We start from the raw sequence: 27,423 nt of genomic DNA on the forward strand, positions 1-27,423 counted from the left end.
TTCAGGAAGAAAAAGAAGAGATAAGAGATAAAGTCTGGTGGTGTGCTAAAGCACAGACAGGGGTGTTTTACAGAAAGAGGAGAGGAAAAATAGTGTGGTTTCATATGACAGAACCAGAGGGACATGGAGGAAAGGGACAGGAGAAAAACAGTCACAAGGGGAAGAAGGGAAAACCAGAAAAAGGCAGGAGAAGAAAGACTCTGGTCTTTCTCCGGGTGTATTTACCCAGGTATTCAGGCAGTTGGCATAAATTGACTCTACTATCCCTCTCTTGAGGGTCTGGGCAGTCATGCAGGAAACTGGACAGGAATCTGACAGGTGCTGGTTACCTTTCAGCACATATTCCTGAAAAACCCTAAAAAATCCCAGGTGGAAAATGGGTAGAAGCAGTGAATAAATACTTCAGCCAGCACTGCTGCCAAAAAAGAGGATCATGAGATCAAGGCCTGGGGGAAGACGAAGCAAAGGGAGTGGATGAAGGAACAGAAGGACTAGAAGCAAGAGATCAAACTGGTGGTTACATCAAGTCTGATGAAATTTCAAGCTGCTGAAAGGTCAGTTGCATTCCCACCCCAAAAACCCTTACACCGCATCTAGCACTGACATAGCTGAACATAGAGACATTTCAATGAGCTGGTGAAAAAAGGCTTTGATTCTTCTCTTTAATTTTGTTTTCTTCTCTTTTGTACCTCCTCAGTGACTCATTTCACCCTGCAGCAGCCATGGGTTCATCAGATCCAACACAAAGGAAACTGCAGGGATAGGGAATGTGGAGCTACCCCTTTTCAATTAGGTTTTATGCCTCACACTAAGGGGGCAAAGTCAATAAAGATTTTAAATAGGACATTATAGTAAAGGTTGCACACTGAATAAAGTTGAAAGAGGACTGGGAGAATAAGAAGATATAACAGGTCACAAAAAAGAAGAGTGGGGGATACAGCAAATCATTCCTATCTATACTTGTCTTCCAGGGGTGAAAGATAAAGTAAACTAGGAAAGGTCAGGGAACACAAGAACAAAAGATCTGTAAAAAAATGGACAGCAACAAGTAAAAGAAACTAGGAAAAAATCTACCAGAATGCAAAAAGGAAAAAAAAAAAAAGCAAAACAGATGAGTTGGAGAAAATTCATGTGTTTATTAACTGCAGACAGGAATGCCTGAAGAACATGGAGATCTGCCAGAGTCCCTGAAAAAGCCACAGTTGCCTGACCTACTGAGGGGAAAAATATCCCCAAGCCCAGGGGAGAGCAGAAGGGAGAAAGCAGAGAGGGCAGACAAAGAAGTCAGGCTGATTTCAATATGTTACTTCTTAATTTTCAGGGAGGCAGACCTACTTCACCTAGTCTGAGATTAAGATTCAGATTTTTGACAAACTTTTCTCTTTTAATACGCAAACCTACACAGATACTTTCATTTGGGCAGTGTCAATATTATTTGTGGTCTCCACCGGGAACCTCCACTGCAGTATTTTGCCCCACTTCCCCCTGGATTCCTGTTTAACACTTTATTTTTCAGTTAAAATGCCATTTAGGTTTAGAACTCCTAAATCTTTGCTCACAAAACTGGATCTCAGTATGCCTTATAAAACACTGCCAAAAGCTTTCCTTTCCAAAATTTTGGTATTTGGAGGGAAGACCCTGATGGAGCTCAAGCCATGATTTTATGATTCAGTGTCCAGAGTACTCATTGCCTCTATGCATTACCCCTTCAGCTGCCTTCCCCCAGTGCTTGTAGGGCTGCACTGTGAACCACAGTGAATCATCCTGAGGCAGAATTAACTCTCTTCCTTTAAACCAGCGATCCAGTCCCTTGTGTCACCTCACAAACACAGAAACACCAAGAGAAAACAGTATGAGAACATGACCAAGCAGCTGGGGGAAGGTGAAGCAGTGGGAATTACTGGAACACCATCACTGCCAAAGCCTCCCTGTTAAGAAAATGCAAACTCAGTAGGGAAAAAGAAACATAGAAAGACAGAACAGATTTGTTTCCTACTAAAATAATTTTCCAGTGTAAGTAAACTGTTAGCTAGAATCACATGCCCTGATAAACCAAGGGAGGAACTACAAATGCGTATGAATAAATATAAACCACACCACGAGCAGCAGCTACTATTTCACTATCTTCATCTTGGTATTTGCTAGCTTTTTTCAGAAATTTGAGCCTGAAACTTTAGTTCTCCTTCACTGTTTTTACTGCAATGACCTCTATATTTTAGAGCAATATTTGACAAGAAAAGCAGCTCAGTTACCGAGAGCCATACGGTCTCCCACATGTCATTTATTAACAAGATTCATGACTTTTTTGCCCTTGGATTTCAGAGCAGCTGCCACTGCACTGTGGCAATGAGCTGTTGAGACTCAATAGACATCAGAATCTGGAGGGGAAAATACTTCAATAATTATAGATTTTACAAGGCTCCACCATCACTTGTCCAGTCTCCCTTTCTTTTTCCTAATCTCCCAACCCAAGCTGATGTGCTTTTTTCTGTCGTAATTTTTCTTCTGCACTGAAGCCAAGGAGCTGCTTCTTTGCTACCCTTCATCAAAAAAACAGATGACAAGGAGAGAAGGAAATGCATCCCCTCTCCCAGATCCAGTTCTCAGCTTGTGGTAGAAACAATTTGAGGAAGATTCCAGCGAGCTCTGTGATGAAACATGCTCCATCATCATCCAACAGAAGGAAATCTAAAGTCAACTTGCTGCCTAAGAGCAGTAAAAGATGGAACACCAGCAGAGTGCAGGACTTCTTTTTTTTTTCAGGAAACCACAGAAGCATAGAATGGCCTGGCTTGGAAGGGACCTTAATGATATTCTAGTTCCAGCCATGCAGGGACACCCCACACTAGACCAGGTTGCTCAAACCCCAATCCAAACTGGCCTTAAACATTCCAGGGATGGGGCGTCCACAGCTTCTCCAGGAAACCTGTTCCAGTGCTGCACCACTCTCACAGTAAAGGATTTCTCCTAATATCTAATCTAAACCTAGTCTTGGTCAGTTTGAAGCCATTCCTTCTTGACCTGTCACTCCAGACCCTTGTAAATAGCCTCTCTCCATCTTTCTGGTGGGTTTCCTTTGGGAAAACTGCAATTAGCTCATCCCAAAGCCTTCTCTTTTCCAGGCTGAACAATCCCAGTTCTCTCAGCCTTTCCTCCCAGCAGAGCTGCTCCATCCCTGTGATCCCCTTGGTGCCTGCTCTGGCCTGGCTCCAGCAGGTCCCTGTCCTTGCTGTGCTGGAGCCCAGAGCTGATGCAGCCCTGCAGGTGGGGTCTCAGCAGAGGGGGCAGAGGGGCAGAATCCCCTCCCTGCCCTGCTGCCCACGGGGCTCTGGATGAGCCCAGCACACGGGGGGCTCTGGGCTCCCAATGGCCAGGGCATGGCCAGCCTCTCACCCACCAGCACCCCCAGCTCCTCCTCCCAGGGCTGCTCTGGGTCTGCTCATGCCCAGCTCCAATTGGTGCTGGGGCTGCCCTGACCCAGGTGCAGCAGCTTGGACTTGGTCTGTCAAACCTCATGAGATTCCCAAGGGCCACCCCTTGAGCTTGTCCAGGTCCCTCTGGATGGCATCACATGCATTTGTCTTTTTTTTTATAAAATTAAAGAAAACACCCCAAGAAAACACAATGAAAGAAACAATCCAAACTGCAGAGATGTGTTTCAACACAGGAGCCTCTGGAAGATTACTTAGTTCTCCCATAAATAATCCTACTTTGACATGTAGGAACACGCTGTATGTAATTTCCGTCAATTGTGGAAATTCCCCAGACGAAAGGATCGGCCTCTTCCCGGTGTTGCCAACCAACACAAAAAGAGGGAACAGGCAAAAACTGGTGCACAGGAAGTTCCACCTAAACTTGAGGAAGAACTTTACTGTGCAAGTGAACACCTGCTGAAACAGGTTGCCCAGAGAGGGTGTGGAGTCTCCCTCACTGGAGATATTCCAGGAGTGTCTGGATGCAATCCTGCGCCATGTGCTCTGGGATGATCCTGCTTGGGCAGGGAGCTGGGACCAATGACCCTCTGGGCTCCCTTTCAACCATACCCAGAATCTGTGATTCTGTGACTGGTTGTGGCTTTTTTTGGAGAGCCAGCACAGCCCTGGCCGGGCTTAAATTAAACAATTTTAATATTGTTTCCTGATTGGAATCGATATTCTATCACTGCACCTTTCTTGTTTTTAGCCCCCATCTTTAACAAAACCAACTTGCCACGGCTGCCGGATGTGCTCAGCATCAGTGTGTGAAAAATGCATGTATTTTATGATTTGCTTTTCACAAATATTTAAATGAATATTATATGTGTTGTGTTAGAAAGTAATGCTGTATTAATTCTCTTAAGTACTGTGTTAAATATAGTTTAAGGTTATAACAAAATGCTAAAATAGAAACTATGCTATGTAAGATACTTTTTTTAAAGAAAAGACTCACAGAGAGATAGCAGCCACAAGACACCTAAATCTTTCAGAGAAAAAGAAATTATTGCTCTCTTATCAGAAGAAACGAACTTCTTCCCGCCTCGAAGGCGCTGTTAGGATTCGGAAGAAGAAGATGACGATGACCAGACAGAATCCTGTATTTGAATGGAATTTATGCATCACGTATGAGGTGTATGAATATGCAACAGGCTATTGCTTTTAAGGGTTAATCCTCTGTTAACATGTGTCCTTTTTCGGGCTTATGCTGCCCAGAAAGAGGTACCCGGACTGTCCGTAACTCTTTGTCTCTATTGTCTCATATTGTCCTAATTCAAATTGCCCAAATTATTATTACTCTAATTGTATTACTATTTTTATAACTATTTTATTACTATTAAATTTTAACAACAAGTGATCGGCGTTTTTCACACGTGCCAGCGGTGCAGGCGCGCTCCGGGTGAGTCACGCCGGGCAGCGCCAGTCGCGACAGGAGCCCCGCCCGCCCACCGCCCGCGCGGCGCAGACCAGACCAACTGCTGCGGGGGGAGCGCGGCCGCTCTGCGCCTCTCTGCCCGCCCGCAGGCCCGGGAGAACCGGAGCTCCTGGCTCCTCACGCTTCGCTGCCCAGCTCCGAGGCGACTCCAGGCGCTCGGGTGCGGCGGGCCGCGGTGCGAGCCCCCCGGTGTCCCCCCGTGCCGCCGGGCCGTGGTGCCGGCACGAAGCGGCGGGCGGTGCCCGGCGCCGAGAGCGGCGGCGGCGGCGGCGCGGGAGGGCGGACAAAGCGGAGCGCGGCCGGGGCGGGCGGCGGTGAGAGGGGACGGGGCTGGCATTGGGGACCGGGGCTGGCATTGGGGATCGGGGTAGGATTAGCGGGAGGGGATAGGACAGAGCCGGGGATATCGCGGTATGGGCGGTGGAGGGGCGTCCGCGCCGCTGGTGCGCGGAGGAGGGAGGGAGGAAGGGAGGGAGGGGGCAGCGCTGATGGAGCTGGTGATGGAGTTGCTGGGGAGCAGGACGGGATGGGACGGGGCACCCTTCGGGCGAGGGAAGGGGAAATCTCGGTACGTGCGGCCTGGCCTCAGTTTCTCTGTAGGGAAAACTTTGCCGGGACGCTCCCGCCCCCGTTGCGGGCCCTCCCCCTCGGCGGCGCGGCCCCGGTGGCTCCCGCAGTGACCCTGCCGTGCCTTGTCCCCCTCCGCAGGGCACTATGAACGAGGAGCAGTTCGTGAGCATCGACTTGGACGATGACAACATCTGCAGCGTCTGCAAGCTGGGCACCGAGAAGGAAACGCTCTCCTTCTGCCACGTCTGTTTCGAGCTGAACATCGAAGGTGAGGTTCGATGGGAGCTGGAGCCTTCCTGGGCCAGCCCGGCCGGGGCTGGGCGCACAGAGAGCTCCTCCAAGGCTTCCGTCGGGTTTGGAAACGCCTGTCTGTAGATAAAGTTTTAAATCGGTTTGTTTTTTAGCTCTAAAGGTGGGTGCTGCTCCTCCAGACGTGAAGGTGAGCCCTCTCTTTCCAGAGCCTCTGGAACGCCCTGGTGTTTATTCCGTCTCCTGGCATTAGACCACTGATGTTGGACTTGCGGTCTGAATCCCGTTCTGCCTTTATTTGCTCAATAATTAGAGGGGGTCTATGTATAAAGCAAGCTCAAATTGCAATTTTTATAGCATGGTATTCGGGGTTTTTGGAAGCAGATCGCCCTGCTTTCACTAGATCTGCAATGAGGAAAGGAATTCTTGTTTTCATAGTTTCTTTCTGAAATTATGAAAGAAATTTCAAAATTTCTTTTTGTTTTCATAAAATGTTGGTATGTATAATGTGATAAAACAGGGTTCATTATCAGAGCTTCCTAAAGTCAGCAGGTTGTAAAGTAGGAGTTCTTGCCATCTTTTAAAAGACTAATCTTGTAGAACCATTTTGGCCTCCAGAATAGTATTTTTAAAATTTTAAACCAGTTTCGGTAAAGAATTTCCCCTTCTTGTTGCTTTTCTTCATGCATGAATGAACAGTAGATTATGTTTGTCCCTTTTTAAGTGAAATTGCTTGTCTTTGGAGCAGCAAAGTAACTTCTTCCCCTTTCATAGAGTGATCTTCCCCAATTATATGCAGATATAACTACCCAGAGTAATTTATGTTGTTGTGAGGCAATTGAATATGAGGATCTCAACAGTGTTATGTGATTAGTCCCATCATTTCTGTTACCATTTCTTGATAACAGATAGTAGACTTTTGTTGCTAGTAGAGGCAGTGTATTTCAATCTGAACACTATTTTGATACTTCAGAAGTAATTGCCATGTTTTTTGCTTTTGTTTAGAAGAGACATGCCTGTATACTTGCAGTTTTTGTTGAAACTCAAGAGCAGCTGTCTAACCTAAGTCAGTCTCTTTGAGTTTTCTTATTGCTTTAGAATATTGGGTTTAGACTTCTCAATATGGAGAGAGGATGTTTCTCTCTCTAGGCTTTGAAAACATACCAGCACACTGAGAATTAAGTGCTTCCATTACACTACTAATCTAGTTTTGTTTTGAAAGTGTTGAAAGTGATAGAACACATTAAAAAATTGCTGGATGGTTTCTGTGCTCTGTTGTTTGAGATAAGCTGTGGATTTGTTAAAGCTGCTTGTTATAGCTGTGACTTTACAAAGTGATCATGTGTTTTAAGTGGAATAGGTTTGGGATTTTTTGCTCTAAATAGCCTTGGTGGTAGGAAAGACTTAATCTGTGGAAACCTTTACATAATCTTCTAAATTTCCAGTTAAAAGGAGGCTGCATGGAATAGAATAGTGATAAAAGCTTCCCTGAAGTTATAGGCCATTCTTTTATTTTGCATAATAAAAGTATACATATCTTTGATCATGTTAACATCAAAATGCCTCAATTTCTGATAGTCTAGCTTTTGTGTGCCACTTTGAAAAGATGTGCTGTTACTGCTCATAGGGAGGAGAGGCTTAAAAGTGGCAGAGGCTGTGTCAGTGACTTTTTATATAGAGTCATTATAAGGCTTTTTAGCTGAGCTACTGCATGAGTCAGCTCTTTACCATACCTCTGGTATGGTACACTTTTCCTACTTTTGACATATCTCTACATTCCTGTATTTTTTTTGTGACAAAGACTGATTTTTATGTGTCTCAAATAAGTCTTTTGGCAGCCCTGGGTACAGCATGAACTGGGTGATTCACTAAAGCACAATGTTATGCTGGATGTTTTCATACTGACCTCCTGGTTATGTTTTAATGGAGTTCAGATGCATTAAAACTTGTTGAACAGAATCAGCTGCAAGTTGCATCAACTCCTGTAGATGTGTTATCCCACACTTACAAATGAGTGTTGATCTTGCTGGTAGTTTGTCTTTTTATGTAGCATCATATTTAAAACTGTCAGCAATTAAAACCCATACATAAATTAAGTATTTCAGGAAGTGAAGTAGGCAATTCTAAAAAAGATACTCATGCAACAGCTAAGACAGGCTTGCTCATTTTTGGTGTGGAACTTCTCCCTCAGAGAAGCAGGAAATAGCTGCTGTTGGAGAGCAGGCAGGCTATTAGTCACAGCTCAGCATCTTGCAGGATGCTTGAGTACTCCCACTGTTTGCAGCACCCTGTTAACTTCCATGTGTTAAGTGCTGTCTGACTTAATTGGAATGTGTGGCACCTCTTCCATCTTTCCTGACCATGCAGTGTGCACCAGGAGCTGGGTTGGGATAGAAAGGAGAATTACAGATGATGTGCAAGGGCTGGCAGTGGGCTTGGCTGTCTTAGGTTTGCAGTTGGACTCTTGAAGGTCTTTTCTGACCTAAATATACTTGTGGTTTGTGAGTCTAGGCATGAAATTCTGGAAGTAGGCTTCCCAGCTTTCTTTTTTTAGCAAGGCATCATATTAACAAAACTACTGAGGACAATTCTGTTTCCCCTCATGCCAGCAGCATGTGACTGCTTAAACCTGGGCATGGCAAGTCCCTGTGCTGGGAACTGGTGCAGCTGAACCCTCAAAACAGACTTTCTCAAGTGTCTGTGAATAAATACTACAGAAATATAATTTACTTAATTACAGTGTAATCTAGTGATGATGAATCTCTGCAGCTCCTGGCATCTGTGAATTCAGCAGCTGAGTTCACAGGTTTGTCTGTGTCTCAATGGTGATGTTGATTGGCTTGAGTCAGTAAGAGGAGGAATTAAAAATGGGGGACTTGGAGACCATCCCCATGTCCAATAATGACTGGTGTCTGGATTAGTGTTATGACATGGCTCAGCCCTTACTTTCCTGACATTGAAGTGTTTATTTGTAACCTTTGTTATGTTTGGATGGTATCTTGGTAATGTTACATAACTGGGGGGGAAATTGTGTTTCTTTTATAGTCCTTTATAGAGAATACTGCTATACAGAAAGCTTAATCTGTCTTCTGTCTTGATTAAATAACTGTTGAATTTCTATTTAAGGAAGTCAGTTACTGTGCCATAAAGCCTTTCATTTTTATCAGATATCAGGTCTCCATCATTATTCTTCTAATAATAGATTTTTAGTATTTTAGTGAATTATGCTTCTTACTAAGTTCAGTTAATTCACAGAAACTGCTGGTTTGAGTGTAACTGGGAGATCAGCTGTAGTGTCTGTCCCAGAATTTATTCAGGAGGGATACATATGGATTATAGGATCTATTTTTCTGAAGCTGACTGAAAGAGTTATAGCAAGGAGAGAAGAAAAGAGAACGTGGGCATTGGAATAACTAAAGCCAACATGCAGGTTTGAACTTAACCCTGTTAAATGTCTTCTGTCTTTCTTAAACAAGGAAAGAGCAACATGCTCAGCAGAGTTGAGTGGTTCTGGTCTTCAGTCTAGAAGGGGTGAGAGCAGTGTTGTCTCTGCAAAGGGCAGGATTTTTTTTCCAGTTGCACTGGCTCATCCAGCTTGAGGATTCACACTCAGGGAAGCTGAGTGTACTCAGCTACACCTAAATCCTTCTGTTGCCCAACTAGCTTTTGTGTCTGAAGGTTCATAGTCAGGTGATACAACAGAATATTAATGTGCTTCTTAAAGTTTAAAATATGCAAAGCACTTACATGTGAAATACTAAACATTTTGAAAAATGAAGCTGATTGTGGACAGTGTTTTTAAAGTTGTACATGGGGTTTAGAATATCCTGGTGGGCAGGATCTGTTGGACTTTAGTGCTGGGCTTTGTTTGCCTTGTGCAGATGAAGCGAGCATCAGAGATGGTGCATTGTTTGCTTTTCTGAGTAGGTGTCACAGTAGTAATCAGTGGATTGAAACAGGAAATGTTTTAAATTCATCTGTAGCTGGTTTGCATAAGCCAGGAAATCACGTGTTGTGTGTGTTAGTGGAAACAAAGTTCTTCTTTTTAATTTCATTAGAATATGAGAAAATGATTAACTGAACTCTGCTAGCAGAGGCACAGTACTAACAAATCTGCTGTGATACCAGGGGTGGGAAGAAATGCCTGAAAACTGAAAAATACACACTTGTGTATGTATTAAAACTGTCTGTAAATGTATACATCAACAAAACAAAATCCTCTGCCTGAATATGGTGTTTTGAAACTCCAGCTGTAGCATTTCCAAGTTCTGGATGCTCCATCCCTCGAAGTGTTTTAAGGACAGGTGGAATGGAGCTCTGAGCACCCTGCTCTAGTGGAAGGTGTCCCTGCCCATGGCAGGGGGCTGGAATGAGATGATCTTTAGGGTTCCTTCCAGCCCAAGGCAGTCTGTGGCTCTGTGTGACCGTGTATCCCGTGTGTCACCCCTCACACAGCAGCAGCCAGAGGCTCCTGCCTGTGGTGCTGCTCAGAGGTGCTCAGGTTCCTTCCCACGGGAAGGCATTGCACAAGGCAGCTGTGTCCTGGCATCCTCTGGAAATACCAGCTTCAGGATCTTAATACTTGAATGTTTTTGTTTGAACATCAAACTTGGAAGTCTGTAACAATTACGACTTATCTTTACATTACTTTACATAGTGTGTCTGTCTTTAATTGGGTTTATACTGGTATTTCTTAAACCTGCGTTTCCTCACATTCAAGAGTTGTAATGGTGGCAAATGGTAATAGAAGTGGAAAACGTGATTGTTTGAGATGATTTTTTACTCTTTTGCTTGTCCAGTGCTGCTAACTACAATAACATCTTGGAGAGTGCTGGCTGACAAGCAAACTGGCTCACTTCCATTTCTGTTTAGAGCTGAACAGCTGAATAGCAAATGACAGTTCCCATCCCAGGTCCTGTAACATAAGAGACAGTGTAAGTACTGGGCATCCATTCCCCTGATTTATGTTGAAGTAGTTAGGTTTCCATGGTCCTTTAAAGTGCTGATAGACTCAGCTTTGAGGCAATTTCAGCATCAGGTTAGTGCATCTGAGTCTCCAGGCTGAGGCAAGGATATTATGTTATAAATAAATCTGTCTTACCACATAGCTTTTTTCCTGTTAAGGTCTGTAAAATCTTGTATAATATTCTCATTCTGTGTTCATTTAAAAAAAAAAAAAGGAGGGGGTGGGTTTAGTTGTTGCAAACGTGTAAGCATTGGAATTTCAGGGTTTTTTTTCCTTTTTACAACCTTCAGAAGAATATCTCACTGAAATAAAATGTTTTGTAAGGTATAGTTGAAACAAGTGGAAATCACTGTTTGATTTAATTCTGTTCCAGAATATTACACATTCTTATTTTTACAGTGTTAATAAAATGATAAACAATAAAATAGATAATTCTGGCAATAAAAGCTAAAAATTTCCATCATTGCCCTTTAGACTAGACAGGTGAGAACTCATTTCAAGGTAGCATTTGCAGGCCAGGGGTATGACTCATTTCTGCAAAGTTGAATGGACATGTGAAATTAGCTGCAGTTTTCACTAAAGCTCTTAACTACAAATTCAGGTCTGAGCATGATTGGAGATGCTGTTCTAGATCTGAATGCTATACAAGTGCCACTGAGTAATGCTAAGATGTGGAGCTGGTTCAGTAAAAACATTTTTGCATTCTTAATGTGCAGATTTGGGAGGTTTGTCCATGCAAACAGGATAATTGAGTATTTATGTTACCTGGCATCATCCAGACTGCAGAAATTCCAGCTTATGACTTCCACTCTCTTCTGGTTGTCTATTTAACTCATTTTTCTTACAAAGTATATAATATTTTCAGTAGTGAAGCTTTCATCAGTCATTGCTTTGTTTAATACAGTAGCAAATTCTTCTTAGTAAAGTAGTTTATAAGGAACATGATTTTTGAAAATATATTTAAGGGGCCAGCTGGATTTCTCTTCTGTCTGATATCTTTGCTCTGTGCTAAAATACAAATGAGCTGATAGGAATGTAGTGGGAGGTGATTTGTGTGCACACTTGATATATGGAAAGTACTGGCATTATCATATGAAAGCGAGGAGAGAACTTTAATTTATGAACAAGATAATATCTAGTATTTGCAAAGTGTCTGGTTTTAGAAGTTAATGAATGGCACTGGCATCTTCCTTCTAGCCAGTCTAATAAATCATAGGATTTAACTCTCAAATGAGATTGCATGTAAACCCTTAAAAGTAGCAGTTGGCTTTACATCTTGTCAAGCAGATGTACTGGAGATACACATCTCTAATGATCCCGCTTCTCAATGTTGGCAGAATTGTACAGTATCAGGTTTTTGTCATTTAGACATGTGGATAACTTGTTGTCTTAGGTTATCATGGGCTGCTTTTGTCTCATGCATTTTGAACAGGCCTTGGGATCTGCTTTTCTGGGACTCTTTAAGCACTCTTGGTAAGCAGCCTATGCAGCAGTGGCTTGAAACAAACAGACATGAACACTGAATGTCTTGTGAAGAAGCCTTTCTGTCTGCACACGAGGTAAACCACACTGCAGCTCATCTGACCTTTGTGCTCCCAGTGGACACTCACAGATGTCCAGGAGCTGTTCCATGAGCTGGCTGAACATCCCTGTTTACAGAGTGCTCCTGATGTGCACAGCTGAGGGGAGCAGCAGCTGGAACATCTGGGAGCACACAGTGGAGACCAGGGCTCTGAAAGTGGGCAGCCACAGGCAAGGGTTCTTGCTTACTCTGGGATTAAAGGAGAAGAGCAGAGGTGTCTGTCACAAATCCCTCTGGAGTTCAGTGTTTCAGGTGAGGTGAATTGTGTCTGAGAAGGAAGGAATGACCTGTTGCCTGTTAGGTCTCCACAGCTAACTCAAACTGGAGGCAGAAGAGATGGTCAGGTATAAATCTTTACCCATAAGTATTTGTAAATTCTTTAGGGAGGCTTTGAGTAACTAATGGCGTAGTACAAACTTATCATTGACTATTCATATGTCTACAAATATTCCTGCTAATTTTAGTTCATCTTAGATTCAGGGGGGATTTTCTACTTCAGCTGCTATTCACCATTGCAAAAAATAAATTAGTTTACAGCAGTACATTAGAAAATGCTAAGAATGTAAGCTTTCTTTAATGTTATTTCCAACTGATGGATCTGAAAGACCAAATAAGAAGTTTTATTGGTTTTTTTTGTTTTTTTGGAGAATAGCAAACAAATGAAAAAACCCACAGTGTTGAAGATAAGCAGGCTAATGATCACTGATTTATTTTTTTCCATGGAAACATTTGTGAAGGGATGTGGAATAATCTTGGTATTCAAGAACATTCCTTTTAAAATTGGACTTGTTGACTACTATTATAATCTCCAAATAGGACAACTCTTCTAGCCAGCTTTATATAAACATGAGCAAACATTTCACTTTTAGTTCTGTGTCTTTATAATGAAGAGGAGTTATACATAGTTCTCAGTGAATCAGTTGCGAAGGCAGAAATAGTCTTTGTAGATTTCTTACTGTCAAAAGAGCCAGAAAGCAAAAAACTTTAATATGATGAAAACTAATTTACTTTCAAGTACAAATGCCTTAAAATGGGGTAGAATTGTTGAGATGTTATTGCTCACCTGGTTATCTTGTAAATATTCTCCCTGCTCTCAGCTTCTTTACAGTTATGAATAAATAGAAGTTTAAAAAATCTGTATTAAACTGCCTGAATTTACAAAATTACTTTGTAGGAGTGAATTAAGAGTCATGTTGACTGGCTGCCTTGCATAGCTTATTAATTGAAAGTCAGGGTTTGGGTTGAGGTGTTTTTTTTGTGCCTAAGAATTAGGCACTTATGTAGGATGTCCTGTCAAGTCAATATATACAAAGATATTGTTAAGCGATATGTTTATATTTCATCTAGGACACATGAGGTACTAGAATCAGAAACAAATAATGGATTGTAAGCACTTAGGTTGTTTTATGATTTGTCTGGAGGTTTGGCAGACATCAGCCTGTGAATCATGTGCACTTGAGGAATGATCTCTGGCATGAGCTTGTTTCCTAATAGCATCTGTGCTGTCTTAAGTTTGTTAGATATGGTCTTCTAGACAGTAGTGAATTTTGTGGGATTTTTTTTTCCCTGCAGATTAAACTTCTCTTCTCTGGGTGGTTGTTGGGTGGCATTTTTGTTGCTTTTTGAGGGGTTTTTTCCTTCTCTGAAAAAGTAAACATGAAACTTAGAGTGTACTTGGGCATAGTCTGCAGTCCTGTTCTTGGAAAGTAAGACAAGGAGCAAATGTACATACCTGCAAATGGGGGAGTGGGGAAGTTGATGGTTTCATGATTGCAGACTTGAAGAAACAGACAAAAAGTAAGAAAGATTGAGGTTGATGTTAGCAAACAGAAATGTGAAGACAGAACTGAAACCCTGTGAAAGTCCCCGAAACTCACAATAGCTGTTTATCAAAATTGCAGTATTGCTTCTTGTTTTGTACAGAAATTTTGCCATGCTTTATTCATCTGTTGGTGTATAGTGTTGAATAAAGCAATAAAACAGAATCCTTTTTATATATCACTTGGTCCATGCCAGCTCACCAGATTGTGGCTTTTTCTGCAGTTGTGATGAAGGGAAAAATATGAAGTAGTCTGAGTGGAGTATGAAATCTTCCCAAAAAGAAATGGACATCTTTTCTGCCTCATAAGGCTGATGGTATTGCCCACAACAGAAGGATTTGTTCCAGAGAACCATACCCTAACTTGCTGTAATTCTGGTGTGTGGTTGTTAGTTTGTGCTGGCACAGCAGCTGCTGTCCCTGCTCAGCTCTTCCAGAAGGTTATGGCTGATGTTCTCTGCATAGGAAAGGACTAATTGTCACCTTAGGACAAAGGAGAAGTGGATGGTTATTTTAGTTTTGTGTGTGATTGTTACAGTAAAAATCCAAACCAGTTCTGTGAAAGGTGAAGCAGGTCTGTTAGCAGTTCTCTGCAAAACTGGTTTGGATTTGCACATTTTCAGTTCCTTACTTTATTCAAGATTCCTTAGACAGGACCCCTTTGAGGGTTTTGCAGTGGAATAGGAGAAGGGGTAGGATGTAAATTCTGATCTGTACTGGAAGTGTTCTGCAATAACTTGCCCTGTGCTCAGAAAGAGGGACATTGTGGCTAATGTGTGGCATATAAATAGCAAAGCTTAAACTCTTGAAGTAGCATGGGTTTTTTTTCTTCTGTAATAATTGCTCATTTCAGGCACTCTATTACTGAGTTCAGATAAAACAGATCTCTTTGAGCAGCATGCCTTTAGATGAGGGAAGTTAGCAATGTTCAGAACTCTTAAAAGATAAATTCATCAGAAGGAAACACTTGAATAACCTTGAGCTTAAGACTTGGACATAATTCAGTTGGGGCTTCATGAGGTCATGCTGCACTTGTTCTTTCTTTGTGTAACAATTTGTGTGTTGGCTATTTTGTGTGGTCTTATGCTCCTCTCCTACTGGACAAGTAACATTTATTCCCATTGAAATAATGAAGCAGCTTCAAAGGAATTTCTTTTTTTTTAAGTGATACCATCAGTACTCCGTCATTTGTTGTGTGGGTGTGTTTGTTAGGTGGGTTCCTGAGCATTATTGTATGGAAAATTGTGCAAAGCATGTTTTTCAGCCCATTGACTATTTTCTGTAAGTAAAAGAAGCACTATGAGCAGCAGCAAGGTAGAATGTTGAAGAATCACTTGGGTAAAGCAAGTAACATTCAACAAATCACTCTAGTTTTCTAGGGTTTGTAGTGTTGTGAATATATTTGCCTTATAATTTCACTTGACAGTGTTTGCTTTCCCTTGATGGCTTAAAGACTTGAGGTTCCCATCATGCTACTTCAGTTAAGCAGGCTTGCTCTATTTAAGTGGTGCTGATAAGTCATGAAAACAAATGACTTGTCTTTCTTTTTCTCAATAGAAATGTTTGTTGGGGTTTTTTAAGTCTGTGTAAAGAAAGAGAGGTAAAATAGCATTGCAAGTAGGCAGCAGATTATGCAGAGTTTAAGAGAAGTTGGTGAGTATTTGTTTGCTGAAAGAGGTTAGAAAGTATTTTGAGGTGTGGATGAGAATGTTGACTGCCCCACTGAAAGGGACCCCCTTACTCTTACTTCTGGAGTAAAGAGTGTACTTTACTCCAGAACTTCCTTCTTAAAAGTTGCCTCTGGTTAGTATCTGAGTTTTGTTTCTTCTAATAGTTACCTCATGAACAGAAGGAACATCTGTTTTCATGACTTTAGCTTTTTCCTCTGGTGCTAAGAACAAAATTAATTCCACTGATTTTTTCTTTTATTTTCCAGTTTTTTAGATATTTTTGCCCTATAAATTGTGTGCACTCTCAGGAACTCAGCCAGAAAATAATGCACTTAAATTTCAGTGCTGCCCAAAGAGTGGAAAATCAACAATTTGTGATGGCTACTCTAGATGTTTGAACTCCCAACTTCAAACAGCAGATACCAGCAAGTGAAATAATCAAAATGAAGTGCTTGGGTTTGTTTTCAGTTTCATGTTAAAAATTTTACCTTTTCAGATTAGTTTTGAGACTAGTGTGGGATTATGTGGGAATAGTAACTTAACAAAAACGTTGTATCATTTGTTAATTGTATGGGGTGGGGAGATTACACTTTACCACAAGAATTTAAGAGGGTAAATCAACTAGAACTGAGACTTGTTGTAACATGTAGCTTTGTTCTGACTGTCTGTAAATGTCTCTGTTACCAGATTTTGTTGCCTGTTGCATTTCATGGATTTTCTTTTATTTTAGTCACTTTTAATGGCTAAAGATAGGATTGCTGCAGGTTGGTTCATGTTGCCTAGATTCAGAGATACAGTTACATTGTTTGTTGTTTTAAATACTTCAGCATTAAGCACTTTCAACCTCTGGTTCACAGGTATGTTATTGTTATTTGCAGTGACAAACTTGTTAGACAGAATTGGTTTTCATTGTATTGAGACCCTCCCAAGTAATATATGGGGTACTGAGATAAATGACAAACTGTTTATTATTCTGGACTTGGATTCTGAATCTACTGTGTATGTAAAGAAAAATAAATATCCACTGAAGTAGCAGAAAGTAATTTTGTAGTGGGGCACTATTAACTTTCTGGAATAGTCATTTCTCATACCATCTGTGTTCACTCACCAAGTGCAGATCTTCACAGATTGTGTTCCTTTTTAACCTGTCAATCACTAGCTGTTACTTAGAGGTTTAAGTTACCTGCTGTAGCTATTTGAACAGCCTTTGAGGGAGGATGAGCAAAGAGGAGAATAAACATCCATCTTGTGTGATGTCATGGTTTAACCTCAGTGGGATGGGGAGAGAATTTCAGCTTGTGGGCTGAGACAAAGACAGTTTCAAAGAGAGAGCAAAAGCTGCCTGTACAAGCAAAGCAAAATAAGGAATTCATTCATTGCTTCCCATGGTTGTGCAGGTGTTCAGCCATCCCCAGGAGAGCAGGGCCCTGTCATGCATAACGGTGACTTGGGATGACAAACACCATCACTCCAACATTCCTCCCTTCCACCTTCTTCCCCCAGCTTTACACAGTGAGCATGATGCCATCTGGTGTGGGATATCCCTTGGGTCAGTTGGGATCAGCTGTTCCACCTGTGTCCTTTCCCAGCTCCTTGCAACCCCCAGCCCACTCACTGTCAGGGTGGTGAGAGAGGCAGAAAGGGCCTTGATTGTGTGTAAGCCCTGCTCAGGGATAATGAAAACACTGCAGTGCAAATCCAAAACACAGCCCCATATTACACTGTGATGAAAATTAACTCTATCCCAGCCAAAACCAGCACACCTTAAATGAATTTCAGGACAGTTTAATGTTTGCAAGCATTGACAGTATTAGAGCTTGCTTCCCTAGCTAGGCTCCAGGCTTGTACCAGTGCAAAATAATAAACTGTGACTGAGACCTAAGTTATGTTTGACCACTTGAATGAGACAAGCCTGCACCCTGCAGTATTTGAGCAGATGGCTCATAACATTATGCATAGAAGATGGAAGCTTGTATGAGTGCTGTCAGACTGCTCTTCAGGATTGTTCTGTAGAACTTGCTGGTACACAGTTGGGTTTATTTTACTTCTGCAGCTTATACACTTGTGTGTAGGGGGCATGCAGCATGCAGAGTTGTCAGTTTGCTTCATCTCTGTCACCATGCAAGAGGCACACACTGAAGTCCTACTCCAGAGATTATTGTGTGCACAACACTTTGTGTGCCAAGGGCTCAAGCCTGAGGGAAACTTCACAAATTTTGGACTGTGAGGTGCCCTTGTTTGCTTCAGTGATAAGACTGATCACTAAAGTTTTTGTTTTCTTGGTTGCTTGTGAGTAAAGATATTAAAAAATTAGCAGTAAGTGAACTTCTTTCTGTTGTGTCTTTACAGGAGTACCAAAGTCAGATCTTCTACATACAAGATCTTTAAGGGGGCACAGAGACTGCTTTGAAAAATTCCACTTAATAGCAAATCAGGACTGTCCACGATCAAAGCTCTCTAAAAGTCCTTATGCAGAAGTAAAAAATATCTTGAGCAAAAAAATTAACTGGATCATACAATATGCACAAAACAAGGATTTAGACTCTGATTCTGAGAGTTCAAAACCATCCCAACACCAGCTTTTTAGCTTCAGACATCAGACTGATAGAAAGCTACTCCCACAGTTTGACTCCCCAGTACCTAGATACTCTGCAAAATGGATAGATGGGAAATCTGGAGGCATCTCAAGCTGCTCACAGACTCTGCTGGAACCAAGAGAATCCACTGATTTCAGACTCGGTGCTACCTTCTGCTGCAGCAGCGTTTTGTGGCCCAACCGCAGCCAGGTCCAGAAAGCTGAAAAAGCTGAAGGGGATTCACTTGCCAGTGTTCATAGGAGACATCCTCAGCACAGCAGGGAGGAACGTGAGTATGCATCCATTTACACACAGCCTAGCAAACTAGAGCATTCTTTCAAGTACCTATTGACCACTTCATGTCTCCACAGGGCATTAGTTCTCATCCTGAAGTGCAGCATGTAAAATCTATGGGGGAAAAAAGAGCTGCCTGGCTGAGCAAATAGGGTGGTTTGGCTGGTGGTTTTTGTTTTGTTATTATTTTATTTTAATTTTATTTTACTCTTAGCTGTAGCCCAGTCTGACACAGGACATGTCTAATGTATGCAGAACATTTAATTTCCGTACGTCATTCCTGGGAGTTGCACAGCCCTGCCTGTGGAGGTGGAGGTTACTCAGCTCCTGCAAATCTCTCTCTTATTGAACTTGCACAGTGCCCTGAATTCCATTTCACAGAGACCTGCCCTAAACAGCAGGGGAAATTAGAGGTTCATGTAGCAGAACAAAGTTGGGAAATAATAGTAGCAGACTTTCCAGTGCATTTTACAGGATATGTTTTTTCCTTGTGTTTGTTGAGCTTAAGAAACTGGGAAAGCCCTTCTGCCACCATGTCCTCTTAAAGGCTGTAGCAGAAGACCTGAACTCTCTTTTGATGACTGTGGTGATGGTGAAAATAACAGAAAATTAGTTTCCTAGAAACGAATTTCCTAGAAGAAATCTTTAGAAAAAGCTAGGATATTTTAGTGACTCTGGAATCAGGCTGCATGAAATGTGTTAGGACTAGATTCCCGGAGGTATGTGCTGTTACCATCCTGCTTTTTAGGCAGTACTTGGTCCTGAACTGGTGTATGTCCACTCTTACATTTGTAAATGAGGGAAGTAATTGGAGAGGGTTTCCTAATTTCAAAAGACCTGAGAAAGAAAACAAAGCACTGATAAAATATTCCAGGGAAAAACAGGTGATGAAAAACAAAGTAATAATGGAATCAGAATGTCAGAAGAGTCAGAGAAAGAGGTACTGTAAAAAGTTGGAATTGGCTTCTTTAGCCTCCCTTTTTTTTTAACAAACTGACAACTCTGTCCTTGCAAAGCTGAGTCATTTCTCATTCTTTTTGAGAGGATTTTACTTAACTGCTGCATGATGTGTCATGCTGCATTTGTAGTGAATTAGTAGCCTTAAAGCCATAAATCAAAACAGATACACTGGGCTGTTTGACCACCTGTCCACTGGTGGAGTCATAAATTGGGATTACATAAATCAGGACAGCATATAACAGAGGAATTATGGAAGCTTGACCTGGTTTATGGGGTTGTCTAACTGAAGTTAGTGACTTGGAATTTATCTCCAGTCTTTGATTTCAGGATGGGAACCTAAATCTGCATTGAGCACAATAACAGGTTTTTTCTTCTGACTACATAATGCAGCTTTGAGGCATTTTTGCTTGTATTTTGCAGTATTTACCTTTAAAAGACATTCATTTGGAATCTCTATGATTAAGTCTGTATGTTATATGTAAACTTAGACTGCCAGAATTAGGTACTTTCTTACTGCAATACTTTCAGTCTTAACAACATAGCTGTCTACTGAAAAACAGTATTAATGGAAATGCAAATAGCTTGGCCAGTATTTTTTCAGAGTTTGCCTCAGCTGTGGATAGAATAACATTTTACCATTTAAATTCAGTGTTCCTTCTCCCTTTCCCTTCTGTATCAGAATAATGTGCCATGAAACAGTCCTGTCCCAAAACACTCATATGAAACATGTGAACCAGTCTGTCTGCCAGATCACAAAATGTTAATGAAAATACTGAAGAATGGGGAATTAGCATCCTACCACTGGGCATAAAAGGGGGGGGAAATCTTGACATTTTTAGCTCTTAATTACTATATTAAATTTAGTCAGGGTTTTTATGGTGGTTGAAGAGTGGTAAAGTATGAGAAGGGACTTTTCAGGTTTATTGATAGTTGAAGGTAGGCAGGAGCACCATTTTACCTGACTGATGGAGGAGAAAGGTGAATCTGTTTTATTCTTAGCTGGGATTATGTCTCAAGTACCAAGTCTTAGCTATTGCCAGCTTCTTTGGTTTGGCAGTACTGTCAGCAATTTAACATCCCACAACTGCCAGCTCTGAGAAAGTTTGAAAGGGAAGGCTTAGGATAATCAAATAATCCAGTGGGTAGCTAAAACCCATCTTTTTCAGAATTCAGGACTTTAAATTTGCCATGTAGAAACCTTTTGCACAGAGAAATCTCTGGAAAAAAGCTGCAGCATCGTTTTTTCTCTCGAGTATGCGATGAGAGCTTTGCTAAGCTGCAGCAGAAACAGCTTTGCTGAAGTTTAAAAATAGTATTTTAGAATTGCAAGGTCTTAAAGCTTGTGCCAGTGCCCAGTACCCCCTGTGGTGTTCAGATTGTCACTTTTCTTCACCGTGGTGACAAGGGCATCTCAGCAGCAGCCATGGCACCATGTGTGCCCACTGCAGGGTTGAGGGAACCCTAGGAAGCAGGCCAGTGATTCCCTGCTGTTGATCAAGGGCAGTGAAGAGCACTTCCACAGTTCCCTCCTCTGAGGCTTAATGTGTGTTTTCTGTGAGGGTGATCAATGCACACAACCTGAGATACAAAAGGGTTTTTGAATGATACAGAGGATCTTATAGTTCTCACCAGGAGCACAGAAGGAAACCTATTTTTATATGCTGGTCTTCATCAAGCCAGGATTGTCCTTCATCATTTGTCACTGAGATACTCAGTGAAAACTGTGCAAGTTATTCCTGTATGCATAAAGCACAAACCTTGATGACCAAAACAGGGAGCCACATGCTGAAAATTCTGTCAGGAAGCTGCTTCTTGCAGGCTGGGAAACATAGCAGGAATTAGCTCAGAATTGTCCCCTTTTAATTGTCCACAATTTACCAGATGTGCTTTCATGGGTTACACTGGGGAAATTGTGTTTTGCAGTCAGAGGAGGGTATAGTATTTAAATGTGCCAAGCAGTTCTGATTCTGGATGCTGTTGTTTTCAGGGCTTGATTTTCCACCTTTTTAACATTGAAGAGAGGGTTTTCTAATAAAGTAAATCCTTGTCTGTGTCAACATTAAAAAGAGAATTTTCAAATTTTCCCCAAATCACTATTGCCTCTGACTTACTGCCACTCATCTGTTGATTTATTAGGATGTAAATAGGAGAAAATCTTGAGAAAATAGGAGTCTGCTTAGGGATGCTTGTGTGACTTTGGTAGTAGTAATAACAGATTTTATTGTTGCAGTGACTACAATGACTCTAGGAGAGTTAAAGCAACTTAATGAAAAACTGCTCAAGCAAATCCAGGGTGAGAATTTTTCAATACTCTTTGTTTTGGGTTTGTGGTGCTTTGTCATAAAAAAAAGGTCTGGTTTTAAAGAAGAAATTTTGATTGCCTTTCTGCCAGTTAAATTTTTAACAGAAGTCTCTTGTTTTGCTTGGGAATGTGTGATATAGAGTGATTTCATTATGTAATCTGCTTTGGTGCTGCAAATTGGCACAGTATTCTCTTCAAGAATTTTACTAGAACCATAGAATTGGTAAGGTTGAAAAATGACCCTTAAGATCATCAGTGCAACCATTAACCCAGCACAGCTAAGTCCCCCCCAAAACCAAGTGGTTCCTAAATCCCACATCTCCATGTCTGTTAAATCCCTCCAAGGATGGTGACTCCACCACTTCCTGGGCAGCCTGTTTTCAGTGCATGACAGCCCTTTCCATGTAGAAATGTTTCCTAATATCCAACCTAACTTTGCCTGGTGTAAACTAAGGCCATTTCCTCTCATCCTGTCACTTGTTTCCTGGGAGAAGAGCCTGCTCCCGCCTGGCTTCACCCTCCTGTCAGGAAGTTGTAGAGAATGATAATGTCCCCCCTGAGCCTCCTTTTCCCCAGGCTGAGCCCCCTCACTGCTCCTCATCACAGTTGTGCTCCAGACCCTTCCCCATCTCTGTTGCCCTTCTCTGGACACACTCCAGCCTCTCAATGTCTTTCCTGTGAGGGGCCCAAAACCGAACACAGGATTGAGGTGTGGCCTCACCAGTGCCCAGCACAGGGGGATGATCCCTGCCCTGGTCCTGCTGCCACACTGCTGCTGATACAGGCCAGAGTCAGCTTTGTTTTCAATTCTGTACACATCCACCCTGGCTCAGGTTGCCTATAACTAGAAACAAATTGATGCTGTTCAGTTTGCCATGCATACAAAGCTGTGCTGGGACTAGGAAAAGCAGAGCTCCTGTGCATGATCCCACTTAAATAAATGTCTGTGCCTCTTCCCCAGTGGCGTTTGTCACAGCTTCCTAAGGCTGTGTCAGTGCAGGGCCCAAGTGCACTGACCCAGTGCTGTTGTTGCAGATGTGTTTGAGGAGCTGGCCCAGCAGGTGCAGGAGAAGGACTCCCTGGCCTCCGAGCTCAACGTGCGCCACATCGCCATCGAGCAGCTGCTCAAGAACTGCTCCAAGCTGCCCTGCCTGCAGATGGGAAGAGCAGGGACGAAAGCCAACGTCCCCATCTAAAGGGAAACAACTTCCATCCCCCCTAGAGCAAGCTGTCCCTAACAGCATTGATAACCTTTAAGTACAGCTTCACCCCTATTTAGAAGCTTTTGAGAAAACTTGGGCAGCTTTCTCTTTGTATTCATAATCCCTGGGAGGACTTATTCCACTTTGGGTTTAACAAAAAAGGCAAATATTTTGGGTATTAAAATCTGCTGTAATAAGGTTTATTCACATTTGGGGATTATTATTTTTTTCCCATAACTACGCATGAGCCTTGAAATGAATTCTGTGTTTTGTTTATAATAAAATTGTTTCTAGCAAAGAATGACCTGAAGCCTGTAAACCTGCCTCCTTCATACAGAGGACAAAATAAAAATTTGACTTTTGATCAGGTCTGATCCTGTTACATCCAAGAGAGCTTTAAGGGGAGAACAGTATTAATAAAACTCATGTTTTCTTATTTATTATGAGCAATATTTTATTATTGAAATTTTATACTAAATAAATATCACTATTTTAGGTACTTTTCCAGATCTCTTTATAAAATGTCTGAGTTACTCTGTGTAACATTTATGCCTTGTGTATGATTGTTTATCCTTTTTCAGGTCTGTATCTTTCATGATACAATTTTAAAAAGTATTGTTTCCCAAAGAGATGAATTTCACATGTTGAAGAAAAAAACTCTAGTGGTGTATCAATTATTTTTATCAGCTTTATAACTGAAGAATTTGGTTCATGAGATGTTTAAAAAAGCACAGCATTTGCTTTAAATTTAAAAAAGAATCCATACTTTGGTTTTAATGCATAGAAGTTGTTTTATATGTGTGAAATTTTCAATGCTGAAAAATTACTTTGACGAAACTCAATAAATTTGTAATACTACACTGCCTTGTTATGATTTCTTTATAAAGTTGGATCAGACTGATAAAGGGTTTTAATTCTGAAATGCAAGTAGTAATTATACATAATAAATCAGAACAGCCTTTGTATTTTTTAAACTTATATCAGTCTACCATGACAAGAAGTCTTTGTCTCTGCCAAAAATACTGCAGGGCTGTATGTGAGTAGCTGAAAGTTGCTGAGTTGCAATGAAAAAATCTGGGGGAGGATGGGATGAGTGGAAGATACAGACAAAAGTTAAAAGTCTATGTGCTTTTAGCTCTTGAAGTGAAAATTGAGTAACTTCTATAGCTGAGCTGAAGGCTGCCCAGTGTGAAGAAAGGTTTAGGTTTGATTTTAAACTCAAGGCTGAGAAATAAGCCAAAGTTCAGAGTAGGTTTATTAAATGGCCTATGTGTAGTGATAACTGGGTGTCATAGGACAGGTTGGTTTTATTTGTGTTTTTATTATTTTTTATTATTTTCTTCCATATCCTCCAGCTGTTCCAAACCCCCTCTACAAATGCACGAGTAGGTGCTTGAGCTTATCTATTTTATGGTTCAGGAGGGGAAAAAATCAGTATCATTGCTTGTGTATGCAGGTGAGCCTATGAGTAAGTGGGCAGCAAAAAATCCCTGATTCTAGTTTTCAGAAGATGGATTCATCTCCACCTACAAGTCTGTAGGTAAACCTTGTTGATTCAGTACCAAGGCAAGGCTCAGGTGAGAGAAGCATCTCTGAGAAGGATCAGAGGGTCCTGGTGGAGAACAGACTATCCCTGAGCCAGCAGTGTCCTTGAGGCCAAGGAGGCCCGTGGGGATCCTGGGATGCATTAGGAGGAGCTTGGCCAGCAGGTCAGGGAGTGATCCTGCCCCTCTGCTCAGCCCTGGTGAGGCACATCTGGAGTGCTGTGTCCAGTCCTGGGCTCCTCAGGGCAAGAGAGACATGGAGCTCCTGGAGCAGCTCCAGTGGAGGTTACTGAGATCATGAAGGGATGGAGCATCTCTCTTATGGGGAAAGGAGGGAGCTGGGGCCATCCTAAACCTCCCTGGCATAACCTGAGGCCAGGGTTTGGGTAGGAAAGTGAGTCCATGGGGATGTGGAGAGGGTGGCTGGAGGGGCAGCAGCACTGCATCCCCTTCTGAGGAGGCTTTTCCTCAAATGCACAGGGGCAATGTGGGGACAGGGCTGTGTCCAGCCTGGCTGGGAGTGCTTTGGGATGCTCATAGGCCCCTCTGCTCCCCTGCCTGACATTGCAGAGCTAGTGGCCACTGGTGTGTGTCCAGCATGCAGGGCCACAGCAGCTCTGAGCACTGCTTTGCTGTGGGGTGCACACAATGGGGCTCAGCAGGGCCCTGGGCAAGGGCCCAGGCCCTCTTTGAGCCCAGGGCCTGGTACAGGGGCTCTCAGGATATCTGCCAAGGACATTGTCCTCCCAGTGGTTCCTTTTTTCTCTAGGTGGCTGCATGCCAAGCTCCCCAGAGCCCAGACCAGCCCCCAGCTTCCTGCAGCCTCTGCCTGCCTCCCTCTGCCCCAGGGCAGCTGTGGGCAAACAGTCCCTGGCATTTCCTTTCTGGCAAGCAGCCAGTCCAGCCTGGCACACTTGTGGCCAGCTGGCAGCATTCACTGGGCGAGTTTGGCCTTGAGATGTTTGTTTTGGGGTGCTGGACTTTGTCTGCCTGGTCAGAGGATGCTCTGAGATGGGGAGGGAACTCAGGGGGAGCAATGAGCCTCCAGGTGGGAGCCACTGTCTTGTGTCTCTGCAGCAAAATCATCGATGTGTTGGTGTTGTCATCTTTGCAGGGGTTCTATACTGTTGTCTCCTATCACAAAAGTTCCATACCTTCTTGGGTGTTTCTCATGGGCAGCTGCTCAGAGCACTGACTCTTTCTCCTTCACAAAGCAACCAAATGACTCTAGTTCCCTTCTCAAGGCCACCCCACTCTTTTATAGCACTCTTCTTCTCACTGGTTACAGCTGTGGCCTGTTAAAGTCAGGCCTGTTCCTCATCTTTGATAATTGGCCCAGCTGCAACTCCTTCAGGGTGAGATTACTTTCTACACTATCTTTATTTTCTTATAGTCTATCCCCCTACATGTTGGTAGCAGATTCCAGGGCATAGAGCAGCATGAGTACATGGATAGAGCCAGGCAGTGCAGGTGGGAGCTGCACTTCTCCCCTGGGGTGCCCATAGTCCTTCACAGCTGTGTGTGTGTCCCTGGGCAGGTCCCAGGGGTTTTGGCCTGGGGGAGTGAACTCGGCATGGAGAAGGGCTGCCTCATCTCAGAGAGCAGGGTGCAGCCTGCTCAGGGAAGGTGTGGGAACCCAGGACATCCCTCTGGCTGTCCAGGATGGCCAAGACCCCTGCCAGGGGGCTCAGAGACCCTGGCATGGAGCCCAAAACACCTGTGGTTTTGATTATGACCCATGGAGCAAATTACCAACCTTATATGAAGATCAGCAAGCCACAACAGTTTAAGTAGAATATTAGTGAAGTTATTATGGGGTGGAAAAGTAGATTTTAGGGTTTTTAGTATGGGGGTTCAGAAGGCAAAATGGAGGAATATGGGCGTGTCCAGCCTTTCTCCTTCTTCTTCTTGGCCTCCATCTTCTGCTGTGATGGTAGCACTTACAGATTGGTCTAGAGTAGAAGCTCACTGTCTAACATAGGTGATAGGTATTGGAAAGTAATTGTGAACATTGTACATGTAGTTTTTAGTATAAAGACATAACAGGGCCCCAGGGGCAGGCAGAGTGCCTGGAACTGTCCAGCTGAGCAGACCTTGGCAGGACAGGAGAAAATTTTTTATAGATAAGACGCAATAAACAACCTTGAGACCGAGAAATGAAGAGCTTCGACTCATTCTTCGAGTGCCCGGGCTGGGAAAAGAGACTTTTAACAATCTTGGGGTCGCAGGGACCCAGAAAGGCCCCAAGAGGAAGGCTGATGGCAGTGCAGGCAGCAGAGCCCAGGACAAAGGGCTCCTGTGTTCACCCAGCCCTTGGGACAGATGGTGGGGGGCTGGATGTGACTGCTTCTGCTTGACAGGTGCCTGTGTGGGAGAGCTGGAAGCTCCCTCATCCTCCTGCTGCAGGGAGTGAAGAGGGCTGGGTGCTGGGAGTGCAGCACCACTGCTCTCCCTTTCTCCCCCTGGGGGTACAGCACCCATCTTCTGGATGTCCCCATGTCTTGGCATGGCACTGATGTTGGTTGCTCTCTCCTCACAGCACACGCCTGGCCATGCTCAGCAACAACCTGACGCACTGGAAGAAGCTCCCACTGCTGCCATCCCTGACTAACCAGCTGCACCAAGTGCTCGCCAGCGACCCTGTCCCCTTTGCAGACCTGCAGCAGGTGAGCAGGGCTGGGCTGAGCCCTTGCCATGCTCCCCAGAGACACATCCTCGTCCTGGAGGAGTAGTAATGCCCTCCTGGCTTGCCCAGAGCCCTAACACAACTTGTTAGAGCTG

At 42.9% G+C, this 27,423-nt stretch overlaps 1 protein-coding gene across 1 annotated transcript; it reads left to right on the forward strand.

Moving 5' to 3' along the window:
* Positions 1–4,964: 4,964 nt before the first annotated feature.
* Positions 4,965–23,958, forward strand: C2H21orf91 (chromosome 2 C21orf91 homolog). The gene is made up of 5 exons (XM_054654945.2): positions 4,965–5,222; positions 5,617–5,746; positions 18,114–18,629; positions 21,825–21,887; positions 22,932–23,958. Exons 2-5 carry the CDS (start codon positions 5,623–5,625, stop codon positions 23,090–23,092), a joined length of 864 nt encoding a protein of 287 aa, XP_054510920.1. The 5' UTR covers positions 4,965–5,222; positions 5,617–5,622; the 3' UTR covers positions 23,093–23,958.
* Positions 23,959–27,423: the final 3,465 nt, after the last annotated feature.

Source organism: Agelaius phoeniceus, chromosome 2 (genome assembly GCF_051311805.1).
Source record: "Agelaius phoeniceus isolate bAgePho1 chromosome 2, bAgePho1.hap1, whole genome shotgun sequence".
Taxonomy (NCBI): domain Eukaryota; kingdom Metazoa; phylum Chordata; class Aves; order Passeriformes; family Icteridae; genus Agelaius; species Agelaius phoeniceus.